General features: G+C 45.2%; 1 protein-coding gene across 1 annotated transcript in view; it reads right to left on the bottom strand.

Moving 5' to 3' along the window:
* The window catches only part of camkmt (calmodulin-lysine N-methyltransferase), a 64908-nt gene extending 40196 nt beyond the window's left edge, over window positions 1-24712 (bottom strand). The window contains exons 1-5 of the mRNA XM_038975384.1: window positions 24658-24712; window positions 22772-22823; window positions 20999-21062; window positions 15893-15959; window positions 8321-8395 (exon numbers count right to left, since the gene is read on the bottom strand). Of these exons, the coding sequence (XP_038831312.1) occupies window positions 8321-8395; window positions 15893-15959; window positions 20999-21062; window positions 22772-22823; window positions 24658-24695 (296 nt within the window). The 5' untranslated portion in view covers window positions 24696-24712. The remainder of the gene's footprint in view (window positions 1-8320; window positions 8396-15892; window positions 15960-20998; window positions 21063-22771; window positions 22824-24657) is intronic.
* Window positions 24713-27465: the final 2753 nt, after the last annotated feature.

Raw genomic sequence — 27465 nt, 5'->3', positions numbered from 1 at the left:
AGTTCCAGTGAAGGGAAATCTTAACAGCATACAATAACATTCTAAAGAATGATGTGCTTCCAACATTGTGGCAACAGTTTGGGGAAGGCCCATTCCTATTTAAGCATGACAATGCCCCCGTGCACAAAGCGAGGTCCATACAGAAATAGTTTGTTGAGATCGGTGTGGAACAACTTGAATGGCCTGACCTCAAACCCATTGAACACCTTTGGGATGAATTGGAATGCCGACTGTGAGCCAGGCTTAATCGCCCAACATCAGTGCCCGACCTCACTAATGCTCTTGTGGCTGAATGGAAGCAAGTTCCCGCAGCAATGTTCCAACATCTAGTGGAAAGGTTTCCCTGAAGAGTGGAGGCTGTTATATCAGCAACGGGGGGAACAAACTCTATATTCATGGCCATAATTTTGGAATGAGATGTTCGATGATCAGGTGTCCACATACTTTTCATCATGTAGTGTGCTATACAGTATACTGAACAAAAATATAAACACGACATGTAAAGTGTTGGTCCCATGTTTCATGAGCTGAAATAAAAGATCCCAGAAATGTTCCATATGCACAAATAGCTGATTTCTCTCAAATTGTGTGCACAAATGTATTTATATCCCTGTTAGTGAGCATTTGTCCTTTGCCAAGATAATCCATCCACCTAACAGGTGTGGCATATCAAGAAGCTGATTGAACAGCATGATCATTACACAGGTGCACCTTGTGCTGGGGACAATAAATGGCCACTCGAAAATGTGCAGTTGTGTCACACAACACAATGCCACAGATTGTTGGAACTGTTGGAATGTCCACCAGAGCTGTTGCTAGAGAATTGAATGTTCATTTCTCTCCATAAAGCCGCCTCCAAAGTTGCTTTAGAGAATTTGGCAGTAAGTCCAACCGGCCTCACAACCGAAGACCGTGTGTATGGCATCGTGTGGGCGAGCGGTTTGCTGATGTCAATGTTGTGAACAGAGTGCCCCATGGTGACGGTGAGGTTATGGTCTGGGCAGGCATACGCTACGGACACTGAACACAATTGCATTTTATCGATGGCAACTTGAATGCCCAAAAATACAGTGATGAGGTCCTGGGGCCCATTGTGAGGCCCGTTTTTTAAAGGTATCTCTGACCAACATATTCCCAGTCATGTGAAATCCATAGATTGGGCCTAATTTATTTATTTCAATTGACTGATTTCCTCATATGAACTTTAACTCAGTTGCGTTTATATCTTTTGTTAAGTATACAGTGCATTCGAAAGGTATTCAGACCCCTTGACTTTTTCCACATTTTGCTACGTTACTGCCTTATCAATCTACACACAATAACCCATAATGACAAAGCAAAGACAGTTTTTTTGATTGGTGGAATGCTGCAGAGATGGTTGTCCTTCTGGAAGGTTCTCCCATCTCCACAGAGGATCTCCGGAGCTCTGTCAGAGTGACCATCGGGTTCTTGATTACCTCCCTGACCAAGGCTCTTCTCCACCGATTGTTCAGTTTGGCCAGGCGGCCAGCTCTAGGAAGACTCTTGGTGGTTCCAAACTTCTACCATTTATGATGGAGGCCACTGTGTTCTTGGGGACCAGACAGACATTTTTTGGTACCCTTCTCCAGATCTGTGCCTCGACACAATCTTGTCTCGGAGCTCCACAGACAATTCCTTCGACCTCATGGCTTGGTTTTTCTCTGACATGCAGAGGTAGCTGTGGGACCTTATATAGACAGGTGTGTGCCTTTCCAAATCATGTTCATTCAATTGAATTTACCACAGGTGGACTCCAATCAAGTTGTAGAAACATCTCAAGGATGATCAATGGAAACAGGATGCACCTGAGCTCAAATTCAAGTCTCATATCAAAGGGTTTAAATACTTATCTGTTATAAAACATTTAATAAGAGTGCAAAAATGTATAAAACACAGTTTTTGTTTTCTAATTATGGGGTATTGTGTGTAGATTGATTTTAAAAAAATCAATTTTGGAATAAGGCTGTAACGTAACAAAATGTGGAAAAAGTTAAGTGGTCAGAATACCTTCCAAATACACTGTATATACAGTACCAGTCAAACATTTGGACACACCTACTCATTCAAGGGTTTTTATTTATTTGTACTATTTTCTACATTGTAGAATAATAGTGAAGAAATCAAAACTATGAAATAACCCATATGGAATTATGTACTGTAGTAACCAAAAAAGTGTTAAACAAATCAAAATATATGTTATATTTGAGATTCTTCAAAGTAGCCACCCGTTGCCTTGATGGCAGCTTTGCACACTCTTGGCATTCTCTCAACCAGCTTCATGAGGTAGTCACCTGGAATGCATTTCAATTAACAGGTGTGCCTTGTTAAAAGTTAATTTGTGGAATTTCTTTCCTTCTTAATGCATTTGAGCCAATCAGTTGTGTTGTGACAAGGTAGGGGTGGGTATACAGAAGATAGCCCTATTTGGTAAAAGACCAAGTCTATATTATGGCAAGAACAGCTCAAATAAACAAAGCGAAATGACAGTCCACCTGTAACGGGTGTCGTCGTCGGATGAAGAGGAATCGGACCAAAGCGCAGCGTGGTAAGTGTTCATGACTTTTTATTTAAACTGAACACTAAACAAAAATAACAAAGTGAATAACCGAAACCAAAACAGTCCTGTCAGGTGCAAAACACTAAACAGAAAACAACTACCCACAAAACACAGGTGGGAAAATGCTACCTAAGTATGGTTCCCAATCAGAGACAACGATAGACAGCTGTCCCTGATTGAGAACCATACCCGGCCAAAACAAAGTAATACAAAACATAGAAAAATGAACATAGAATGCCCACCCAAATCACACCCGTACCAAACCAAAATAGAGACATAAAAAGCTCTCTACGGTCAGGGCGTGACACCGCCATTACTTGAAGACCTGAAGGTCAGTCAATACGGACCATTTCAAGAACTTTGAACGTTACTTCAAGTGCAATCGCAAAAACCATCAAGTGCTATGATGAAACTGGCTCTCATGAGAACCGCCACAGGAAAGGAAGACCCAGAGTTGCCTCTGCTGCAGAGGATACGTTCATTAGAGTTAACTGCACCTCAGATTGCAGCCCAAATAAATGCTTCAAATCAAATGTATTTATAAAGCCCTTCGTACATCAGCTGATATCTCAAAGTGATGTACAGAAACCCAGCCTAAAACCCCAAACAGCAAGCAATGCAGGTGTAAAAGCACATCACAGAGTTCAAGTAACAGACACATCAACTGTTCAGAGGAGACTGCGTAAATCAGACCTTCATGGTCAAATTGCTGCAAAGAAACCACTACTAAAGGACACCAATAAGAAGAAGAGAATTGCTTGGGCCAAGAAACACGAGCAATGGACATTAGACTGGTGGAAATCTGTCCTTTGCCCTGATGTCCAAATGTGAGATTTTTGGATCCAATTGCCGTGTCTGTGAGATGCAGAGTACATGAACGGATGATCTCCACATGTGTGGTTCCCATCGTGAAGCATGGAGGTGGTGTGATGGTGCTTTGCTGGTGACACTGTCAGTGATTTATTTAGAATTCAAGGCACACTTAACCAGCATGGCTACCGCAGCGATACGCCATCCCATCTGGTTTGAGCTTAGTGGGTTTGCCAAGAGTTTGCAAAGCTGTCATCAAGGCAAAGGGTGGTTACTTTGAAGAATCTCAAATATAAAATATATTTTGATTTGTTTAACACTTTTTTGGTTACTACATGATTTCATGTGTTTTTTCATAGTGTTGATGTCTTCACTATTATTATACAATGTAGAAAAAAGTCAAAATAAATAAAAACCCTTGAATGGGTAAGTGTGTCCAAACTCTTGACTGGTACTGTATACATACATACATACATATAAACACTACATACAATCCAATCTTCTCTTAGACTAATCAAGTAAAGTGTCCATTTAGGAAATTATATAGAAATGTACGTATAACATCTACAGGTATAGAATCTTAATTGGATCACCCTGTTGTTGCAGGACATTTCCTGTCCATTAATTATAATTCTCCACACAATAATTCACATTTCCTGTTGCTGCAGGATTATTTTCCTGCTGTGAGAAACTGGTCAAATTAAAGTCCAACATCTGTCATGTCTACTAATACTCTTTAATAGCCTCCTCTCTCTGTCCTCTTCCCTTCCTGATCACTTAGCTCAGAGGACCTGATTAATGAAAAGGCTATATAAAGGAAAGGCATTTAGTGCTTTTACCTATCAGTCGCAGTGGAGAAAAGGAGACATGAAGAGGAAGTAATTTGGGCCTATTGGAACACATTCTCTCTCTTAACATGATAGGAAAGGAACCATGGAATCATAATTACTTGGCATAATTACTTGGGATTCTTTTTCTATAGACAGAACAAATCACAATGTCCCTGTGTATCACACATTGACTGGATAATACTCTCAATACTTCTCATCTGTCTCCTTATGGGGCACTACAGTATTTCCAGTGTGTTTTGGACACGTCACTAAAGCCTCTTTGGATTGGATACAGGGCTGTCCTGTCCTGTCCTAGGTATTCTCCCGGCACTCCAAGATGCTCCAAGAAAAACAAGGCCACTTAGTAAGGCTCTATAAATAGCAGTAGTAGTGCATTACAGAAGTATATTAACCCAGATCCATCTCTTATCGCCCCGTGGGCCAAATGGGATGACATGGTGAGAACAACAGAGCAGGAATGGGTGGACTGGAATATGGGTGTGTGTGTGCAGGGAGCAATTGAGGATGTAGCAATTGAGGATGTACCTCCCGGGTGGCGCAGTGGTCTAGGGCACTGCATCGCAGTGCTAGCTGCGCCACCAGAGTCTCTGGGTTCGCGCCCAGGCTGGGCTGGGTTCGCGCCCAGGCTCTGTCGCAGCCGGCCGCAACCGGGAGGTCCGTGGGGCGACGCACAATTGGCATAGCGTCGTCCGGGTTAGGGAGGGTTTGGCCGGTAGGGAAATCCTTGTCTCAGTATGTAAAATGTAATGAAAAAAAAATAATAATAAAATAAAAATGTAATAAAATGTATGCACTCTACTGTAAGTCGCTCTGGATAAGAGCGTCTGCTAAATGACTAAAATGTAAAAAATGATGTAGTCTGGGTTCTTTTGGGATGGTCTGAGAAGTGAATGTGAGTGACTTAGATATTCCCGACAGTGACTAAACTCACTGCTGATAATCTAGGACGGTTACCCTGTGGTGTGTGTCATTTGACCAGGCTTGAGGTGTGTGTGTGTGTGTGTGTGTGTGTGTGTGTGTGTGTGTGTGTGTGTGTGTGTGTGTGTGTGTGTGTGTGTGTGTGTGTGCGTGCGTGCGTGCGTGCGTGTGTGCGTGTGTGTATGTGTACGGGCAGGGGACTGTGGCTCTGACCCGACTTCCGCACTAAATCTGGACTAATCCTGGCAGCATTAACTTCATCTGTACAGTGAAACCTGAAGGATCCATTGACCCATTAGGACACAGTGACAGGAAGGCATTTACTAAATGACTGGTGGAAAATCATAGGGTGTTGCTTAGCTGCTTACTCTAATCAGATGATTGACGCTACTGACGATTAGAGTAAAAGCCCTCCCTTTTTTGAGCCAGGCTTTTTTTTTTTTTTTTTTTTTTTTTACAGATGTTGCATTGTGTTATTTGTTTATTGCATATCACTAATTCTTCTGTGGCTGCGGCTGATGCAATGCTTTTTGTGAAATGAAAGGGATTTCTAAAAAGTAAGCCCCCCACCCCAGTCCCTGCACACATACACACGCATGTTCACATGCACGCACACATTGATACAGACAGACAAACACGTACACCTGGCTTACTCACAGGTGGATGTATATAACAAAGTAGGGTCAATTATCAGTATTGGATAGAAATGAGTAAATCAGGGAGAACAGAGATTCAAAAAGGATACAAAATAGACTGTGTGTGTGACTGTATAAGACACAATGATGACACACACACACACAAACACAGAGCAATGGTGAACACACAAAGGGCTTTATCTTCATGCCCACACATGGGCAGCTTAGAGGAGCCAGCAGACGTGCCAGTGTCCTAGTCGCCAAGCAGACATAGTCACACACACACACACACACACCTCCCACTATGTCTCTGCAGGAATCCCAGCACAACAACACACCAGTGTGTGATCATTTTCTTCTTCTACAGTGCCACACACACACACACACACACACACACACACACACACACACACACACACACACACACACACACACACACACACACACACACACACACACACACACACACACACCTCTTCACATATGTTGTCTGTGTGAGCAGGTGTCTCATTCTATGCACCCTAAAGACAATGTTTGGCTACAGATACTTCACTACTTTTCATGATCATTCCCTCCCTTAAATGAACAATCCACAAAGCCAATTCTATTTCAACCTCTTAGGTCACGAGCTCCACCAAACACCACATGCCTTCTGCAGTGCCATTCTTCCTGCTATACATGTGTGCAGTATGTTGCCATGTGTTTCTGTGTCTGTACATGTCTCTCTCCTCAGTCAGCGTCCACTCTCCATGTATGTGTGAATGTGTGATTGTCTGCGTTTGTGCGAGTGTGTGTGCATAAGTGTGTGTGTAAGTGCGTGTGTGACTGTGTGCATACGTGTGTGTACAGTATATCTGTATGTGAGAGGTCTGTTCTCTCCTCCAGCAGTCAGTGGGCTCTCTGCTGCAGCGCCATTGTCTGAAAGACTATAATTAATTGGAGGAGAAGTGTGGCTGTTGACCTTTTCGCATGTGATCGTCAGCCTGCCGCGCTCCGCTCGTTAATCGCTCAGCCATCACTCTCTCTCGTTCCTGACCACGACAATTACACACCGGTCGCCCGGTGCACAGAGCGACAGTCGAAACGGCCACTTCCACACCAGGCAGACACACACACTTACACAATGGTGCACTCACAAACACACACTGACATACACACACTTATGCAAACACACACATGAAAAAATTATGCATCAACACAGAGGCACGCACACAGACACACGCACACACACCACACGCGCACACACACACACACCACACAAAGTATCCCCTATTACCCACTCTGTACAGCTGTTCATTTCACCTGCCCATTACCTGAAATCTGTGTGACATTAGAATAATGCTAACTTTCCTAATGCTCCACTTATCTAGGAGGTCATAAACGTATCATAGAAATGAGATGGGCTGAGAGCCATGTTCCCCTCCTGGGTGGGCACAGGTCAAGCGTTTCAGACACTTTTGGAGGGATTTCTAGCTCGTACTACTCTATGTGAGTGGCAGACAGATGATGTAGACTGATGATGGAGACTAAAAGTGAGGTGTAAGAACCAGGAAGAATCTTTATCATAGGATCCCTGTCATTAGAGTATCCCCTCTTCTTCTGGATTATTCACAGCTACATTTACACTTGAGTTAGCTATAGCGCTCCTTCCATTGAGTGGGTTGAGGAACACTGAGCGACAGGAATTCCAGATACTCCCTTTGCTGATCTAGAGGTATGTTGGATAAAGATGTCTCAGGGCCATAAAGCACATTTCATATATTTGAAAATATTGTACATATTTGAATCCAGTCTGTATAACTAAACAACGTGAGAAACCACAAGATTACGTTTTGAGCTCTACAAAAAGCTGACCCCAAAAAGTTGACATCAACGGGATGGACAGAGAGCAGGAGAGACAGAGGAGAGGGGAAAACAAACACACAGAAATAGATATGGGACTGAGATGAGATGACGAGAGGAGAGCGAGGGAGAAAGAGAGAGAAAGGGAGAGCTCTTCATTCCCTGATCAGCACTAAGATCTGTGTTAAGGAGCTGGAGCTAATTGAGATGTTTGTGTTGCTCCTTTCTATTCCTCCACTCCCTTTCTCTTTCATTCTCTCTCCGTCTTTCGCTCTCTCCTCGTCTCTCTCTCTTTTTCGCCAAGGCGTAATTATTTGCAATTTGCCTAAGTCATCCATTTGCTGGGACGCCAAGCATGAAAAATAGGCAATTTTGTCAAAATGGAAATGCCTCTCGGAGTCAACCTAGGGGAAATAACCCGGGGAGAGGGGCTGTCTGATGGAGCCCTTCTGATAACTGTCACAGGAGCAGAAATAATAAAGTGGCCACGTCAGGCTGCCACGAGGTGTGTGTGTGTACGTCTGTATGTATGTACAGTATGTATGTACGTGTGTGTGTGTGTGTGTGTGTGTGTGTCTCTGTGTGTGTGTGTAGAGGGGTAAGTTGTGAACTTCGTGGGTGTGCCCAGCCGAGAGCCCGCTTGCAACTCGCCAGGGGCATCAGGGGTCATTGGCGGCTGTACCTACCAGTCTGCGCACATGACGATGTCAAAGTGTCCCTCCAGCGCTGTGACATCTGTCTCACAGTCCCACCTGACCACTCTGTAGGATGGGTAGAAGTTCAAGTTTTATTGTCACATGCAAAAGTACAGTGAAATGCTTAACTTTCAAGCTCTACACAACAGTGCAATTATCAATATCAAAATAGTATACCTAATAAAGTAATTAAAACAATTCTTTAAAAAACTAATATACACTGCTCAAAAAAATAAAGGGAACACTTAAACAACACAATGTAACTCCAAGTCAATCACACTTCTGTGAAATCAAACTGTCCACTTAGGAAGCAACACTGATTGACAATAAATTGCACATGTTGTTGTGCAAATGGAATAGACAAAAGGTGGAAATTATAGGCAATTAGCAAGACACCCCCAATAAAGGAGTGATTCTGCAGGTGGTGACCACAGACCACTTCTCAGTTCCTATGCTTCCTGGCTGATGTTTTGGTCACTTTTGAATGCTGGCGGTGCTTTCACTCTAGTGGTAGCATGAGACGGAGTCTACAACCCACACAAGTGGCTCAGGTAGTGCAGCTCATCCAGGATGGCACATCAATGCGAGCTGTGGCAAGAAGGTTTGCTGTGTCTGTCAGCGTAGTGTCCAGAGCATGGAGGCGCTACCAGGAGACAGGCCAGTACATCAGGAGACGTGGAGGAGGCCGTAGGAGGGCAACAACCCAGCAGCAGGACCGCTACCTCCACCTTTGTGCAAGGAGTAGCACTGCCAGAGCCCTGCAAAATGACCTCCAGCAGGCCACAAATGTGCATGTGTCAGCATATGGTCTCACAAGGGCTCTGAGGATCTCATCTCGGTACCTAATGGCAGTCAGATTACCTCTGGCGAGCACATGGAGGGCTGTGCGGCCCCACAAAGAAATGCCACCCCACACCATGACTGACCCACCGCCAAACCGGTCATGCTGGAGGATGTTGCAGGCAGCAGAACGTTCTCCACGGCGTCTCCAGACTCTGTCACGTCTGTCACATGTGCTCATGTGCTCAGTGTGAACCTGCTTTCATCTGTGAAGAGCACAGGGCGCCAGTGGCGAATTTGCCAATCTTGGTGTTCTCTGGCAAATGCCAAACGTCCTGCACGGTGTTGGGCTGTAAGCACAACCCCCACCTGTGGACGTCGGGCCCTCATACCACCCTCATGGAGTCTGTTTCTGACCGTTTGAGCAGACACATGCACATTTGTGGCCTGCTGGAGGTCATTTTGCAGGGCTCTGGCAGTGCTCCTCCTTGCACAAAGGCGGAGGTAGCGGTCCTGCTGCTGGGTTGTTGCCCTCCTACGGCCTCCTCCACGTCTCCTGATGTACTGGCCTGTCTCCTGGTAGCGCCTCCATGCTCTGGACACTACGCTGACAGACACAGCAAACCTTCTTGCCACAGCTCGCATTGATGTGCCATCCTGGATAAGCTGCACTACCTGAGCCACTTGTGTGGGTTGTAGACTCCGTCTCATGTTACCACTAGAGTGAGAGCACCGCCAGCATTCAAAAGTGACCAAAACATCAGCCAGGAAGCATAGGAACTGAGAAGTGGTCTGTGGTCACCACCTGCAGAATCACTCCTTTATTGGGGGTGTCTTGCTAATTGCCTATAATTTACACCTTTTGTCTATTCCATTTGCACAACAGCATGTGAAATGTATTGTCAATCAGTGTTGCTTCCTAAGTGGACAGTTTGATTTCACAGAAGTGTGATTGACTTGGAGTTACATTGTGTTGTTTAAGTGTTCCCTTTATTTTTTTGAGCAGTGTAGATATACACCGAACAAAATATAAACGCAGCACGTAAAGTGTTGGTCCCATGTTTCATGAGCTGAAAAAAAAAATCCATACAGACAAAAATATTATTTCTCTCCAATTTTGTGGACAACTTTGTTTACATCCCGGTTAGAGAGCATTTCTCTGTTGACAAGATAATCCATCCACTTGAAAGGTGTGGCATATGAAGAAGCTGATTAAACAACATGGTCATTACACAGGTGCACCTTGTGCTGGTGATGATAAAAGGCCACTCTAAAATGTAAAATGTAGACTTTGGTCACAGAACACAATGCCACAGATGTCTCAAGCTTTGATGGAGCGTGGAATTGGCATGCTGACTGCAGGAATGTCCACGAGAGCTGTTGCCAGAGAATTGAATGTTAATTTCTCTACCATATGCCACCTCCAACGTAATTTTAGAGAAGTTGGCAGTATGTCCAACCAGTCTCACAATAGCACACCACGTGTAACCACTCCAGCCCAGGACCTCCACATCCAGCTTCTTCACCTGCGGGATCGTCTGAGACCAGCCATCAAGACAGCTGATGAAGTTGAAGAGTATTTATGTCTGTAATAAAGCTCTTTTGTGGGCCTTCTTTAGACTAGTTGAGTATCTGGAGAATCAGCATTTGTGGGTTCAAATAAAGGCTCAAAATGGCCAGAAACAAAGCACTTTCTTCTGAAACTTGTCAGTCTATCTAAATTGTCAAGAAACTGAAGATCCCGTACAACGATGTGTACTACTCCCTTCACAGAACAGTGCAAACTGGCTCTAACCAGAATAGAAAGAGTGGGAGACCCCGGTGCACAACTGAACAAGAGGACAAGTACATTAGTTTGAGAAACAGACACCTCACAAGTCCTCGACTGGCAGATTCATTAAATAGTACCCACAAAACACCAGTCTCTCTGCTTTGCTGGTGACACTGTCAGTGATTTATTTAGAATTCAAGGCACACTTAACCAGCATGGCTACCACAGCATTCTGCAGCGATACACCATCCCATCTGGTTTGCGCTTAGTGGGACTATTACTTGTTTTTCAACAGGACAATGACCCAACACACCTATAGGCTGTGTAAGGGCTATTTGACAAAGAAGGAGAGTGATGGAGTGCTGCATCAGATGACCTGGCCTACACAATCACCCGACCTCAACCCAATTGAGATGGTTTGGGATGAGTTGGACCGCAGAGTGAAGTAAAAGCAGCCAACAAGTGCTCAGCATATGTGGGAACTCCTTCAAGACTGTTGGAAAAGCATTCCAGGTGAAGCTGGTTGAGAGAATTCCAAGAGTGTGCAAAGCTGTCATCAAGGCAACGGGTGGCTACTTTGAAGAATCTCAAATATAACATATATTTTGATTTGTTTAACACTTTTTTGGTTACTACATGATTCCATAGGTGTTATTTTTGACTGGTATTGTATATAATAAAGAAAACATGAGAAATAAGAGAGGAAGCTATATACAGGGTCAGTGCCAATATCACATTTACAATGTGCAGGGATACTGGAGTATTTTTATAATGGCAAAGGGGTTAGGGGAGAGTAACATACTGTAGGGTAACTAACTATCGTTTACGGACACACAATCAGGTACAAATATGCTCATTCTCCATTAAACATAAGTTATGCTCCCTTTCCCTTTGTCCTGCTCCCTTCCTCCCTCCTTTCTTCCCCTCTCAGTGTGTTGTCCCCTGGCGTCTCAACGCCCCCCACTGTGTGTGTGCCTCAGTGCACAGAGGTAAAACACACCTCGTCAGACCTCTCAGAGAGAGCCCTATCTGACATGACACCTGAAATCAACAGCTCGATTGTCTCAGCCCAGGAATCCCACTGCTAGTACTACGACTGCTGTGACCACTGACAGGTACTCTCCATGTCTACAGGAGCGTCATCAGTACTACTGTAGTGTACCGCAAGGGCTGCTCCTGCTATTAATGTTAATGTACAGTCTCTAGCCCCCAGTCTAATAGCTCCTGCTATTAATGTTAATGTATAGTCTCTAGCCCCCAGTCTAATAGCTCCTGCTATTAATGTTAATGTACAGTCTCTAGCCCCCAGTCTAATAGCTCCTGCTATTAATGTTAATGTACAGTCTCTAGCCCCCAGTCTAATAGCTCCTGCTATTAATGTTAATGTACAGTCTCTAGCCCCCAGTCTAATAGCTCCTGCTATTAATGTTAATGTACAGTCTCTAGCCCCCAGTCTAATAGCTCCTGCTATTAATGTTAATGTACAGTCTCTAGCCCCCAGTCTAATAGCTCCTGCTATTAATGTTAATGTACAGTCTCTAGCCCCCAGTCTAATAGCTCCTGCTATTAATGTTAATGTACAGTCTCTAGCCCCCAGTCTAATAGCTCCTGCTATTAATGTTAATGTACAGTCTCTAGCCCCCAGTCTAATAGCTCCTGCTATTAATGTTAATGTACAGTCTCTAGCCCCCAGTCTAATAGCTCCTGCTATTAATGTTAATGTACAGTCTCTAGCCCCCAGTCTAATAGCTCCTGCTATTAATGTTAATGTACAGTCTCTAGCCCCCAGTCTAATAGCTCCTGCTATTAATGTTAATGTACAGTCTCTAGCCCCCAGTCTAATAGCTCCTGCTATTAATGTTAATGTACAGTCTCTAGCCCCCAGTCTAATAGCTCCTGCTATTAATGTTAATGTACAGTCTCTAGCCCCCAGTCTAATAGCTCCTGCTATTAATGTTAATGTACAGTCTCTAGCCCCCAGTCTAATAGCTCCTGCTATTAATGTTAATGTACAGTCTCTAGCCCCCAGTCTAATAGCTCCTGCTATTAATGTTAATGTACAGTCTCTAGCCCCCAGCTCCTGACAGCCCCCTCCTATACACTATCCTCGCCCCGCCTGTGGTCACTACGTCCTCCTTCCTTCTCCTTTCCATCTCCCCATCTCTTCAGCCGGTTAAACACTTGACTCTTTTTTTTCTCTCTGTCTCTGTCTGTCTGTCTCTCTCTCTCTCAAGAGATCGGGCCCAGGCCCCAGACAGCCAAATGGGATTATTAATAAACCATTATTAACACTCAGTAAACAAAAATTATGTCTTGTGGAAATACAATCTCATCTCCCGGCAGGGGGCCCGCGCCTGCTTTTTATTCAGTGACTTGAGAAAAGCAATCCCCCCTCATCCAATCGCGGGGCGACCTTCACCCCTCTCAAACCGTGCGTTCTGACAGGAGGTTTAATCTGAAAAGAAAACAATCAAAGTAATGCAGGCTAATTATACGTTTACTTTTTCACTTCATCATCCCCGTGTAAATACACGAGGAGGAGGGAGGGAAGAGGTGCAGGGAGCAAGGGAAAGAGCGAGGGAGGGAGAGTAGAGGAGGGGAAGCGAGGGAGACTGGGATCAAGTAAGTGAGATCGCTGAACGACAAAATGACTTTTTAGGGAGGTAATGAATGGTGTTTTTCAGCTAGAACTATCCCTGTATCCAGGGTACAACAGAATGTCTGGTGACGTGGGGGTTCTGTTGATGGTTTCTGGATGAAGACATCCAATTAGACCGAATCGTTCTGCTTTGATAAATTTACACACACAGACACACCTCCTTTACCTCTACCTCAATCAGGACGGGTGATACCTTGACGTTTACATACCTTAACCATGTAATAATCCCTGACTCTCCAACAGCAGCAGTTAAGCATGGCTAACCCTAACCCAGACTTAACTATTTGCCTTAAAAGGTCATGAACAGTCAAAATTATATTTTTCATGAAATTGGATGATATTTGGATGAAACCAGTATAATGACCAAAGTTTGAAAAATGACTGTTACTTCTACATTGATAAAGTTTGATCATAAAGTTACTGGTCTCCTCCTCCATGTCAAACACTTGGATTCAGGAGGTGGATTATTAAGGGGATAGGATGACCCAAACTCTCATTTTAATACACCAATGGTAACATGATATTCTCTTACCAAATTTAAATAAGTACCGCCCTGTAACCAACATCGGAGAAGGCGTGTTTGCAGAGGGGCGTGGTTTATATCGCTAGTTAGCTACTCTACTGGAGACATAATTTGACTGTGTCAACAAATATACACTGAACTAAAATATAAACACAACATGCAACAATTTCAAAGCTTTTACTGAGTAACAGTTCATATGAGGAAATCAGTCAATTGAAATAAATTCATTAGTCCCTAATCTATGGATTTCACATGACTGGAAACACAGATATGCATCTGGTCACAGATGCCTTTAAAATATATACTATAACCCCACCGCCACCATGGGGCACTCTGTTCACAACGTTGACATCAGCAAACAATTGCAACCGGGATTCATCCGTGAAGAGCACACTTCTCCAGTGGGCCAGTGGCCATCGAATATGAGCATTTGCCCACTGAAGTCAGTTACGATGCCAAACTGCAGTCAGGTCAAGACCCTGGTGAGGACGAAGAGCACGCAGATGAGCTTGAGACGGTTTCTGACAGTTTGTGTAGAAATTCTTTATTTGTGCAAACCCACAGTTTCATCAGTTGGTCTCAGACGATCCTGCAGGTGAAGAAGCTGGATTTGGAGGTACTGGGCTGGCATGGTTACACGTGGTCTGCGGTTGTGAGGCCGGTTGTAGGTACTGACAAAATCTCGAAAACAACGTTGGAGGCAGCTTATGGTAGAGAAATTAACATTCAATTCTCTGGCAACAGCTCTGGTGGACATTCCTGCAATCAGCATGTCAAGTCCATGCTCCCTCAATACTTGACACATCTGTGGCATTGTGTTGTGTGACAAAACTCCACATTTTAGAGTGGATTTTTATCGTCCCCAGCACAAGGTGCACCTGTGTAATGATCATGCTGTTTAATCAGCTTCTTAATATGCCACACCTGTCAGGTGAATGGATTATCTTGGCAAAGGAGAACTGCTCACTAACTGGGATGTAAACAAAGGTGTGCAATCTTTTTTGTTGAGAAATACGTGTTTTGTGCATATGGAACATTTCTGGGATTGTTTATTTCAGCTCATGAAACATGTGACCAACACTTTGCATGTTGCTTTTATAATTCTGTTCAGCATAATAAAAAGTTTACACTATTCATCTCTGGCAAAGATACTTATATGTTTCCCCTTTCATCTGTGTCTGGTGTTAGCTAGTTACCGGCTAGCTAGGTGTTCAGCCAGCATGGAACAAAAGGGGGGATGGTTTGTTCAAAACTCTGATGCAGTTTTCATGTCAACACATCAGTCAGTGCTGCTGTGAATGGCATCACAAGAGACATGCCAAATGGGGGATGTTTAAAAAAGTTGACATCATTGATGCAATTTCCATGTTGTTTGAGTTGCTTTGTGTTTCACCACATTTGCTTGAGATGATGTTACTGCAACACTGCATCCAAGTTTCTTGACATAGGCGTTTCAAAGAGCTGTCAGTCAACGCCAGCCTCTTTTCAAACATTTATGGTTGCAAGCCATGAGAAAAATTACTTACATTTTTTATTTACATTTCTATCTGCCCAAAATATTATGGGTGATATTTTAGTCACTCAAAAGGCTATTTTACATGGGAATAAGAATGACTGTTCCACAGTGATGTTCCTTTTTGTAAAACTCCTCAATCTACCTTCTTTGTCACAAAGAAGTAGAAAGTAAAAGATGACGTCTTGGTCTTGGTCAAAGATGATAACTAAGGTGACTTAATGAGCTGAACCCATATATGGATTTCATTAAAGTAATAGTGATAGAGAGATTTGTGAAGTGTGAGAGAGGGAGGTGTTATCAGATAAACGTCTCACCTGCTGGAAACATCTGTGGAGCCAAAGACACCGGCCTGCCTGTTTCTCTCGATGACTCCACGCACATCTGGTGACCTGGTTAAGGTTACAACTAAACATCTCACGTTCACAACTAACATTAGTCACATGCAGCTACTGACATGATCTAGCATTTTATTAGGCAGGTTTTGGGTCTTTGGTGGTAACTTATCAGCTGTGGTCACGCAAGCACGCACACACACACCATCCCTGATCTCTGGGGGCAAAGTGAGAGGCTGCCAGATGCTTGACAGGACAGAGCAGAAATGAGCAGAGAAGAGCAGAACAGAGCAGAACAGACCTGAACAGAGCAGAACAGAACAGAGCAGGGCTTAATGGAGGCCAGCAGATCAATCAGAAGGCTTTTAACCTGTAGCCTACGCCTGAGAGGAGCTCACCACATCACCACTATGACACACAGGCTGATTGATGTCAACCTGTCTATTAATACACTGTCTGGAGGGCCGGTGCTGAGGCAATTCAATTAGGATTTATCTGTCTTTAAAGCAGCAAAGAGCTGTAGCAAATCCAATCTAGAGCGTGAAGAGGGGAAGAGGAAAGAGAGGGGGAGGGGGGTGAGAGGGAGAGGTATCTGCTGGATGGATGGAGAGCCAATCCTAGATCAAAGGGATGGGCCCTTACACATACACATGCATGCACACACACAAATGTTCGGACAGACACCACACACACACACAAATGTTCGGACAGACACCATACACACACACAGGGCAGGTCTGTGTAGTAAGAGAGTCAGCACACTGGGATCATGGGCTGAGGAGGAGAGGAGCTTACAGGGTAATCTCATCAGTACCACCGCACTGGGGGAGAGGTCATCCTACACACTGCCAAGTGGTGTACACACACTCTCTCTCTCACACACACACACACACACACACACACACACACACACACATATATATATATATATATATATATATATATATATATATATATATATATATATATATTTATATATTTATAACCAAGAGCTGTAACAGCCATGCACACACAGTGGTGTAACAGGTTTGGTTGGGGTCAATTCAAATGAAGGTCAACCCTAACAGGCTTGTACACACTCTCTCAGTCACTCACACAAATACAGTACTCGAACCGACAGGCATTCAGAAATAACGTTACACTTAACAAGCAGTCAAGAATTCAACAGGTTCTCACATAAACACATTCATCTATACAGTAAGTAGATACTCATATTCCTACTGCTAATTGTATAGTAGTAGTGCATTTTTTTGTCTGTTCAGGGTGTGTAAGCGGAGGAATATTTGTTCCTTCTGGGTCTTCACACAGGGGGGAAGCAGCCAACATTCATGAATCAGACAACGGAAACATTTCAAATGATTTTCAGTTTGTAATTCAAGGTCAGGAGTGAGGGTGGTTGGTGAGCGTGTGTTTACTGTACGTGTGGCTGTATGGAACAATGTGTACATGTGGCTGTATGGCACAATGTGTACGTGTGGCTGTATGGCCCAATGTGTATGTGTGGCTGTATGGAACAATGTGTACGTGTGGCTGTATGGCACAATGTGTACGTGTGGCTGTATGGAACAATGTGTACGTGTGGCTGTATGGAACAATGTGTACGTGTGGCTGTATGGAACAATGTGTACGTGTGGCTGTATGGAACAATGTGTACGTGTGGCTGTATGGAACAATGTGTACGTGTGGCTGTATGGCCCAATGTGTACGTGTGGCTGTATGGAACAATGTGTACGTGTGGCTGTATGGAACAATGTGTACGTGTGGCTGTATGGAACAATGTGTACGTGTGGCTGTATGGCCCAATGTGTACGTGTGGCTGTATGGAACAATGTGTACGTGTGGCTGTATGGAACAATGTGTACGTGTGGCTGTATGGAACAATGTGTACGTGTGGCTGTATGGCCCAATGTGTACGTGTGGCTGTATGGAACAATGTGTACGTGTGGCTGTATGGAACAATGTGTACGTGTGGCTGTATGGAACAATGTGTACGTGTGGCTGTATGGAACAATGTGTACGTGTGGCTGTATGGAACAATGTGTACGTGTGGCTGTATGGAACAATGTGTACGTGTGGCTGTATGGAACAATGTGTACGTGTGGCTGTATGGAACAATGTGTACGTGTGGCTGTATGGCCCAATGTGTACGTGTGGCTGTATGGAACAATGTGTACGTGTGGCTGTATGGAACAATGTGTACGTGTGGCTGTATGGCCCAATGTGTACGTGTGGCTGTATGGAACAATGTGTACGTGTGGCTGTATGGAACAATGTGTACGTGTGGCTGTATGGAACAATGTGTACGTGTGGCTGTATGGCCCAATGTGTACGTGTGGCTGTATGGAACAATGTGTACGTGTGGCTGTATGGAACAATGTGTACGTGTGGCTGTATGGAACAATGTGTACGTGTGGCTGTATGGAACAATGTGTACGTGTGGCTGTATGGAACAATGTGTACGTGTGGCTGTATGGAACAATGTGTACGTGTGGCTGTATGGAACAATGTGTAGGTGTGGCTGTATGGAACAATGTGTACGTGTGGCTGTATGGCACAATGTGTACGTGTGGCTGTATGGCACAATGTGTACGTGTGGCTGTATGGAACAATGTGTACGTGTGGCTGTATGGAACAATGTGTACGTGTGGCTGTATGGCCCAATGTGTACGTGTGGCTGTATGGAACAATGTGTACGTGTGGCTGTATGGAACAATGTGTACGTGTGGCTGTATGGAACAATGTGTACGTGTGGCTGTATGGCCCAATGTGTATGTGTGGCTGTATGGAACAATGTGTACGTGTGGCTGTATGGAACAATGTGTACGTGTGGCTGTATGGAACAATGTGTACGTGTGGCTGTATGGAACAATGTGTACGTGTGGCTGTATGGCCCAATGTGTATGTGTGGCTGTATGGAACAATGTGTACGTGTGGCTGTATGGAACAATGTGTACGTGTGGCTGTATGGAACAATGTGTACGTGTGGCTGTATGGAACAATGTGTATGTGTGGCTGTATGGAACAATGTGTACGTGTGGCTGTATGGCACAATGTGTACGTGTGGCTGTATGGAACAATGTGTACGTGTGGCTGTATGGAACAATGTGTACGTGTGGCTGTATGGAACAATGTGTACGTGTGGCTGTATGGCACAATGTGTACGTGTGGCTGTATGGAACAATGTGTACGTGTGGCTGTATGGCACAATGTGTACGTGTGGCTGTATGGAACAATGTGTACGTGTGGCTGTATGGAACAATGTGTACGTGTGGCTGTATGGAACAATGTGTACGTGTGGCTGTATGGAACAATGTGTACGTGTGGCTGTATGGCACAATGTGTACGTGCGAGGCCCGTTAAATAATAATATATGCTAGTTGCTACATATTTACACTAAGAACGTGAAAAAGCGACTTTGAGAGGGTACTTACTGTACATGTTTTGTGTTGATTGAGAGAAACTCCTATTCTATTTCATCCACTCTCAATAGCCATATCTGCTCATCTATTTCTCTCCATTCTTTCTCTTTTCTCACACTTATCACACCATTCCATCTATTTATATTATGAGAACGACTACACAAAAATAGTCTCTCAGGAAAAAGCCTGTGAATGTTGTGAAAGTGGCCTATTGGGCAACACAGCTGATTGTCCATCTCTGTGGCTGCCTTTCCTGCCACCTTCTTTCTTTTCTCTTTAAACAAAGCTGCAGTCAACGCTGAATTGTGTACGTTTCCGTCATCAGAGGCCCAGCGATGCTATTGTTACTGCCTCCATGATATTCAATGACGTCTCATTGTGGTGAGCAGTTCTTCAGCTAAATCTGAACCATGTATTTTGTCCAAGCTTAGTGTGTGTAGGTTTCCTGCTTTTGTAAAAGCCACAGATTTCTCTTTATCGTGCTGGTACAATGGAGAAGAGAGGGCTGGGGAGGGTGGGTAGACAGCGCTAACCAATGAGAATGCAAGGAGCTAGCAGTGCAAACCAATGAGAGAGCAGCGAGCTGGCAGTTCAAACCAGTGAGAGAGCAGGGAGCTGGCAGTGTGGGTACAGGTGAAGGGGCACGAGACCCATTACCTCTGGGTAGGCCGTTCCGTTGCCCCAAGCAAGACAAACAGAAGGAAAGTCACATTAATCACTGAAGCAGTCCAGTTGCTCAACAACAATGCCCCAACAACTCCTACCTGGATCTGATCCCATCAAAAAATGTAACAAAACTTCAAATGCAGCACAGAGCCCACTCTGGAAATGTGATGTTCTTGTAGAGTATATGTTACATATAACAATATATATATATATATCAAAAAAGGGTAATTTTATGATATTTACATTTATATTTGAAGACTACTCAAATTTCAGAGCACACTGTACAGATTTAAATGACACCTAGAATGGCTTTCTAGCATCAGCGTCATCCATCATTGTAGTGTCTTAAAGGAGGCCTGGGTAAGACTAAAATGTCACACATTTCTCAACTTTAATTAGTTCTTTCCCAATAACTATTTTGGATACAGATTTCGAAGGTATGGCAAGCATCCTTCCACCAATGGCCTTTCTATGGATTTCATTTCAGGAAGATCCAAAACATTAGAAATATCTTTGTGACAATCTTGTATGGAATGCCCCTTTATTGAATTGAATTGAATTTAATTTAATTAAATGCTCAGTCATCTAGCATTGTGGCTTTGGCCCTGAGAGGGAGTTGAAAAGACATGCATTTGGAGATACTTTGAGATAGTATGCAATTATTTCACTCAAATGGGGCAAGGTCTTACCGACCACTTTCAATCACTCATATAACACAACTGTAGAAGGATTGAAATGGTATGGAAGGGACATTTTGCTGGATTCTAAGTGATATTGGGCACCAGAGTGCCGAGTGTGTCTTTGTGAAAATGCACATTCCCTCACATTCTCAGACAACTGTAATATTCTCTGACCTTGTAAAAAAAACACACACACACACATATACAGACAACCAACATGCCCACAAACGCTCACGCACACACAGTGTCTCTATGGGGTTGCTAATGACCCAGGGCTGAGTGCTGTGTTTGGGTCTCTGATGGAGTGAGAGAGAGGAGGATACTCTGAATAGCCTTCTCGTTCCCATCTGATAACAGAACTTCCTTCACGTCAGCACAAATGGCAATCTGAAAAGAGAGAGAGAGAAATCAGAGAGTGAAAGATGAGACAAAAAGAGGACAAGAACCCAAAATAAAAGCAAAAGACCCCTAGAGAGAGTTAGTCACTCCCCCTCCCTCTCCAAACACACAAGACAGAAGCATCGCCTCATCTACAAAGCCTCATTCTCAACAGCTCCCTCTCCTTCCCTCTCTCCATCTTCCCTTTTTCTCTCCCTCCCTCCCCTCCCTCCTTTTCTCAGTCATCCTTTTTTCCCTCCATTTTATGTCTGCATTATTTTAATCATTCAATCAAATCAGTCAATACTTTTATCATTCCCGTTAGCTGTGGGCCTCTATCTTGCTATCAGTCTGTTCAGTAATTGCATTGTGACAGGGGATGATGGCGAGCAGAGAGCCTTTCATTTGGCGGTTTGTGTTTATCAGGCGGAGCCATCACGCGCGCTGTCACTCTGCTCTCTGCTCTCGGCCTGCCAGATGCCCTTCATATAACTTTGCACCGCAGACGATGGAGTGCTTTGTGCTGCTGCACGCTTCAGCTTCTTTACAACCCGTCTTTTCTGTGTTTGCACCCTTTTTTCTTCCCTTTTTTGTATCATTGGTGTGTGTGTGTGTGTGTGTGTGTGTGGCACATTCATATAAGATCAATGTTGTCAAATGCTCTATGACACACTGACAAGACCATCAGATGTCAGTCACCCCCACCCCCTCCCCAAAACACACACACCTCCACTCCAATTCAGCACCAGAAAATACAGAGAGAGCCATGAACATTCCCTCACCCCTCTTCCTCCCTCCTTTCCTCCCTCTCGCCCTAGTGGGCTGCTCGCTCCCTCCCCCTCTCTCCCTGTGGGGTGTAAAGGGACAGCAAGCCCTATCCCACCAGCTGGCCAGACGGGGAGAAGGAGCCCCAGGCCGAACAGGGCCAGGCCAGCCATACAGAAGAGAAGAGCAGGACTCCACTCACTCTGGAAACCCTGCCGAGGCAGACCGCCTACAGGGAACTACACAGAGAGAGGGACAGGGAGAAAGAAAGAGAGGAGAGAGAGGGGAGAATGAAAGGGAGAGGATGAGATGCAAAGGATGCATATGGATGGAGAGAAAAGATGATGGAAGAGAGAGAGGGATGAAGGAGTAGAAAGGAGAAGGGGGGAGAGAGGAGGTGTGGATGGAGGAAGTAGGAACTGATTAGGAGGAAGGCGGGGGATATGGAGGAGAGGAAAAAAGATACAGGAAGCCAATGGGCAAGAAGAGGAGGAGGGAAGGAGGTAAGGAATGAGGTTGGGAAGAAAGGAGGGAGGAGGGGAGAGGTGTGAGGGAAGGTCTCCAGCAGCAGCCTGCAATGTCACAACACGGGATATTGACTCCAGGGAGATAAAGGCAGGCTGGTCTTCTGAAGACGGTGGCGGATCGATGACACGCTAAAGCCTGTCGATGTGGAGGGGCTCTTAAGACCTCGGCTAACAATCCCTCAACCTGTCAGCACAAGGGGCAGGCCTAGGGCTCTCTGCTCTGCTCCCCCTGCACACACACACACACGGATTCACAGCACGGAATTACACGTAACAGTAGGAGTGTGTGAGTGTGTGTGTGCGAGTGTGTGTGTGTGTATGGATTCACACGGGGTCCACTTGATTAGTGAGAGAGCAGACACGGTTGTGCAGAAATGTGACATATGGGTAGTATGGTTGAATGTGTGTGGGAGAAATGTCACTTACCATGAGCCCTGCAAGACAGGTCATCCCTCCTCCCAACTCACACACCGCACCCCTAGGAGAGAGAGAGAGATACTGTACATTTACACTGAGTGTACAAAACATTATGCTCTTTCCAGGACATAGACTGACCAGGTGAAAACCATGATCTCCTATTGATGTCACCTGTTAAATCCACTTCAATCAGTGTATGAAGGGGAGGAGACCGGTTAAAGAAGGATTTTTGATCCTTGATACAATTGAGACATGGATTGTGTATGTGTCATTCAGAGGGTGAATGGGCATGATAAAATATGTAAGTGCCTTTGAACGGGGTACAGTACTAGGTGCCAGGCGCACCGGTCTGAGTGTGTCAAGAACTGCAATGCTGCTGGGTTTTTCACGCTCAACAATTTCCCGTGTGTATCAAGAATGGTCCACCATCCAAAGGACATCCAGCCAACTTGACACAACTGTGGGAAGCATTGGAGTCAACATGGGCCAGCATCCCTGTGGAATGCTTTCGACACCTTGTAGAGCCCATGCCCCGACGAATTGAGGCTGTTGACAGTGACATTGTTGTGCCTTTATCTCCTGGTGGAAATAGGAGTTGTATTGCAGCAGGGACATTGTTGTGCCTTTATCTCCTGCTGGAAATAGGAGTTGTATTGCAGCAGGGACATTGTTGTGCCTTTATCTCCTGCTGGAAATAGGAGTTGTATTGCAGCAGGGACATTGTTGTGCCTTTATCTCCTGCTGGAAATAGGAGTTGTATTGCAGCAGGGACATTGTTGTGCCTTTATCTCCTGGTGGAAATAGGAGTTGTATTGCAGCAGGGACATTGTTGTGCCTTTATCTCCTGCTGGAAATAGGAGTTGTATTGCAGCAGGGACATTGTTGTGCCTTTATCTCCTGGTGGAAATAGGAGTTGTATTGCAGCAGGGACATTGTTGTGCCTTTATCTCCTGCTGGAAATAGGAGTTGTATTGCAGCAGGGACATTGTTGTGCCTTTATCTCCTGCTGGAAATAGGAGTTGTATTGCAGCAGGGACATTGTTGTGCCTTTATCTCCTGCTGGAAATAGGAGTTGTATTGCAGCAGGGACATTGTTGTGCCTTTATCTCCTGGTGGAAATAGGAGTTGTATTGCAGCAGGGACATTAAGGTAATGATGGGTGTTGGGTTCCCCATGGTGCTGCTGACATTGTGTACTGGATACACACACCAGAGTCACACACTGACACAGACAATACCATCAATTAGATGCACTTCCTTACATACACACATGCACTTCTTTACAATTACTGCCACCCACACACCGTTACTGTACAGAATCCCTCTCTCCCTCGACACAATATCCACAACCAAGGCAGTAATTGGAGTAAAGAAGGTCCATTAAAAACCAGTGTGCTGTCCAGTGCTGCTGTTATGAGCTACAGTGGGCTGAGGAGGCGGTGACAGGTAGCTATTTGGTCCAGTCTTTTCTTATTTTATCCTCCTCCCCTCGTTCTTTCTTGCTGAGTGGCTGATAACAGGGAGATAGAAAGAGAGTGACAATCTGGCTGACAAACACACAACTCTATCTCAGGCACACACAAAAAACACACACAGCCAGGGGCACCCTGGTTTTCCCTCCCTGAGTGTTGCGGCCTAGCTGACCTTCAGCACAGCGCCCTGATCAATATCCCTCTCTTCCTCTCCTCCTGCCTCTTGAATGTAAAAACAGGAAATCAAAGGGTCGTGTACTGCCTTGAGTGCAAATCAAACATCCCACACACCTTTCAACTCTCTGCCGCAGCAGCCTAACGCAGTGCAGGAGCCAGAGCCCACAATCTATTCTACATTGTAATGCCTGCCTGGCAGGGACAGAGGGGGGAGACAGAGGTCAGGGACCAGACCAGAACCACTCACCTGAACATGTGGCGTTTCTTGAGGCAGTAGTGGGCCATCACCTCCTCAGAGGGCCATACACCTGGGGAAAACAACAGAGGACAACATGAAGACATACAACTATTGACTGGCATTATCGATTCACTCTCAGTCCACCACCACCATCAAACCCACAGGTACGGAACTCAATCATTTGAATGTTTACCGTACATAACCATGTACATGTCCATTTCAAAACCTCCAACCAGGGGTCAACTAGCCAACACAACCAAACTAACAACCTCCATATCTACACCAGAGAACTCCTCAACGTGGAGCATCCTTACACCCATCCGTCTGTTTCAACTACAGCAACACATAATAAAGCCTGTCTCCTCTCCTCGCGGCGTAGACCTAGTGTGTGTGTGCGTGTGTGGTGTTTTCTGAAAGCCTTCCACAGAGCTGCCACCTTGCCTGTGATACAAGCATCCCCTGTCTATCTGTCTCCCCCTCCTCACTATGGCTCCTTAGACTTGTAAGCTGGGCAAATGTGTGTGTGTGGAGAGAGGGGGTCCGGTGGGCGATAATCACCAGGAGCGAGCCGGTCTGCCTGGCTTATCACCCACTACCAGCCTGCTCCTTCTGTTAGGTACAGAAAGTGCCATGAAGCTGCTATTGTCTCTCACACACACACACACACACACACACACACACACACACACACACACACACACACACACACACACACACACACACACACACACACACACACACACACACACACACACACACACACACACACACACACACACACACACAGGAGGGAGAGAGAGAAGGAGACAGACACACACTTCCTTGGCAGTGAAAGAAGTAAACACTCATTTGAATACAACTTCAGCCTTAGCAGCTGGCTTTGATGGGAAGGCTGAGGCTCTGCTCAGCTCTGGTTGACTTTCTTTGTGTGTGTGTGTGTGTGTGTGTGTGTGTGTGTGTGTGTGTGTGTGTGTGTGTGTGTGTGTGTGTGTGTGTGTGTGTGTGTGTGTGTGTGTGTGTGTGTGTATCTTGCAGACGAGAGGTAGCAGAGAGAGAATGTGTTCTCGAAAGAGAAACAGAGAGAAACAGAGAGAGAGAGAGAGAGAGAGAGAGAGAGAGAGAGAGAGAGAGAGAGAGAGAGAGAGAGAAAAGGCAGTCGATATAATAAGCGGCTTACAGGCAGCCTCTCTCCACCTCTCAGGGCCGACACAGCTCGTCTCTCCCTGCACCGGCGGCCCAAAGATTAGCTCAACCAAGGAGGATTTAATAATGCCTATTGATAAAACGTCCAAATATTCCTCTCCTATTAAAAACAGGCCTGCTCACTCCTCACCCCGCAAATACACTCTGCTTGTCTCCTGATGAACTCGTTGACAGCCAGAGATGCTACAATTTACCAGGCGCCTGTATCACGCCACTTTAAAAGTGTAAGAGGCCAACCTGAAGCAGCGTATGGTATTTTAAATGTTTTCTCTGGTAGTCTGGTACTCTATAGAAGATTTTCAAGGTCCATGATGAAGTTTACAGTGTTTGACTAACAGTTTGGCCTTCCTGAATGGGGTTGGACAGCGTGGTGTGTGTGGTTGGACAGCGTGGTGTGTGTGGTTGGACAGTGTGGTGTGTGTGGTTGGACAGTATGGTGTGTGTGGTTGGACAGTGTGCTGTGTGTGGTTGGACAGTGTGGTGTGTGTGGTTGGACAGCGTGGTGTGTGTGGTTGGACAGCGTGGTGTGTGTGGTTGGACAGCGTGGTGTGTGTGGTTGGACAGTATGGTGTGTGTGGTTGGACAGTGTGGTGTGTGTGGTTGGACAGTGTGGTGTGTGTGGTTGGACAGTGTGGTGTGTGTGGTTGAACAGTGTGGTGTGTGTGGTTGGACAGTATGGTGTGTGTGGTTGGACAGCGTGGTGTGTGTGGTTGGACAGTGTGGTGTGTGTGGTTGGACAGTGTGGTGTGTGTGGTTGGACAGTATGGTGTGTGTGGTTGGACAGTGTGGTGTGTGTGTGTGGTTGGACAGTGTGGTGTGTGTGGTTGGACAGTATGGTGTGTGTGGTTGGACAGTATGGTGGGTGTGGTTGGACAGTATGGTGTGTGTGTGGTTGGACAGTGTGGTGTGTGTGGTTGGACAGTATGGTGTGTGTGGTTGGACAGTATGGTGTGTGTGTGGTTGGACAGTGTGGTGTGTGTGGTTGGACAGCGTGGTGTGTGTGGTTGGACAGTATGGTGTGTGTGTGTGTGGTTGGACAGTGTGGTGTGTGTGGTTGGACAGTATGGTGTGTGTGGTTGGACAGTGTGGTGTGTGAGTGAGCGAGCCAAGTAGAAAAGCTTTGATTGAGACATTAATAAAGCATATGTGGAATCTGATGACTGATCCTTCACTCCAATAACACTAACAGCCGTGGGAGATAGGTAGAGGGGAGAGTGTGTGTGTAGCCTATCCTGGGGGAAGAGAACAAAGACTCCCCTAGTGTGTGTGTGTGTGTGTGTGTGTGTGTGTGTGTGTGTGTGTGTGTGTGTGTGTGTGTGTGTGTGTGTGTGTGCACGTGTGCATGTGAGTTTGCGCATGTGTTTTCCAGGTCGAGATGCACTCGGGGAAATGAGCGGATCATGAGGCGAGACCAGATTACTCTCTTCCCGAGGATAATGAAATCATTTCTCACCTTCAATTACCAGATGAGAAAAGGAGCTGCAGGGGTTGTTGAGTCTGCCTTGGCCTTGGCCTGTAGGCAGGATAAACTCTACCTCCACCACGTTTGGCCCCCAAAACCCCCCTCCACAACACGTCTCTCTCTTTATTTGTAGCATTAAATGACCAATGCTG

This window comes from Salvelinus namaycush, chromosome 35 (assembly GCF_016432855.1).
Source record: "Salvelinus namaycush isolate Seneca chromosome 35, SaNama_1.0, whole genome shotgun sequence".
NCBI lineage: Eukaryota > Metazoa > Chordata > Actinopteri > Salmoniformes > Salmonidae > Salvelinus > Salvelinus namaycush.
Note: the sequence above shows the minus strand (reverse complement) of the source record. Positions and strands in the feature narration are given on the sequence as shown.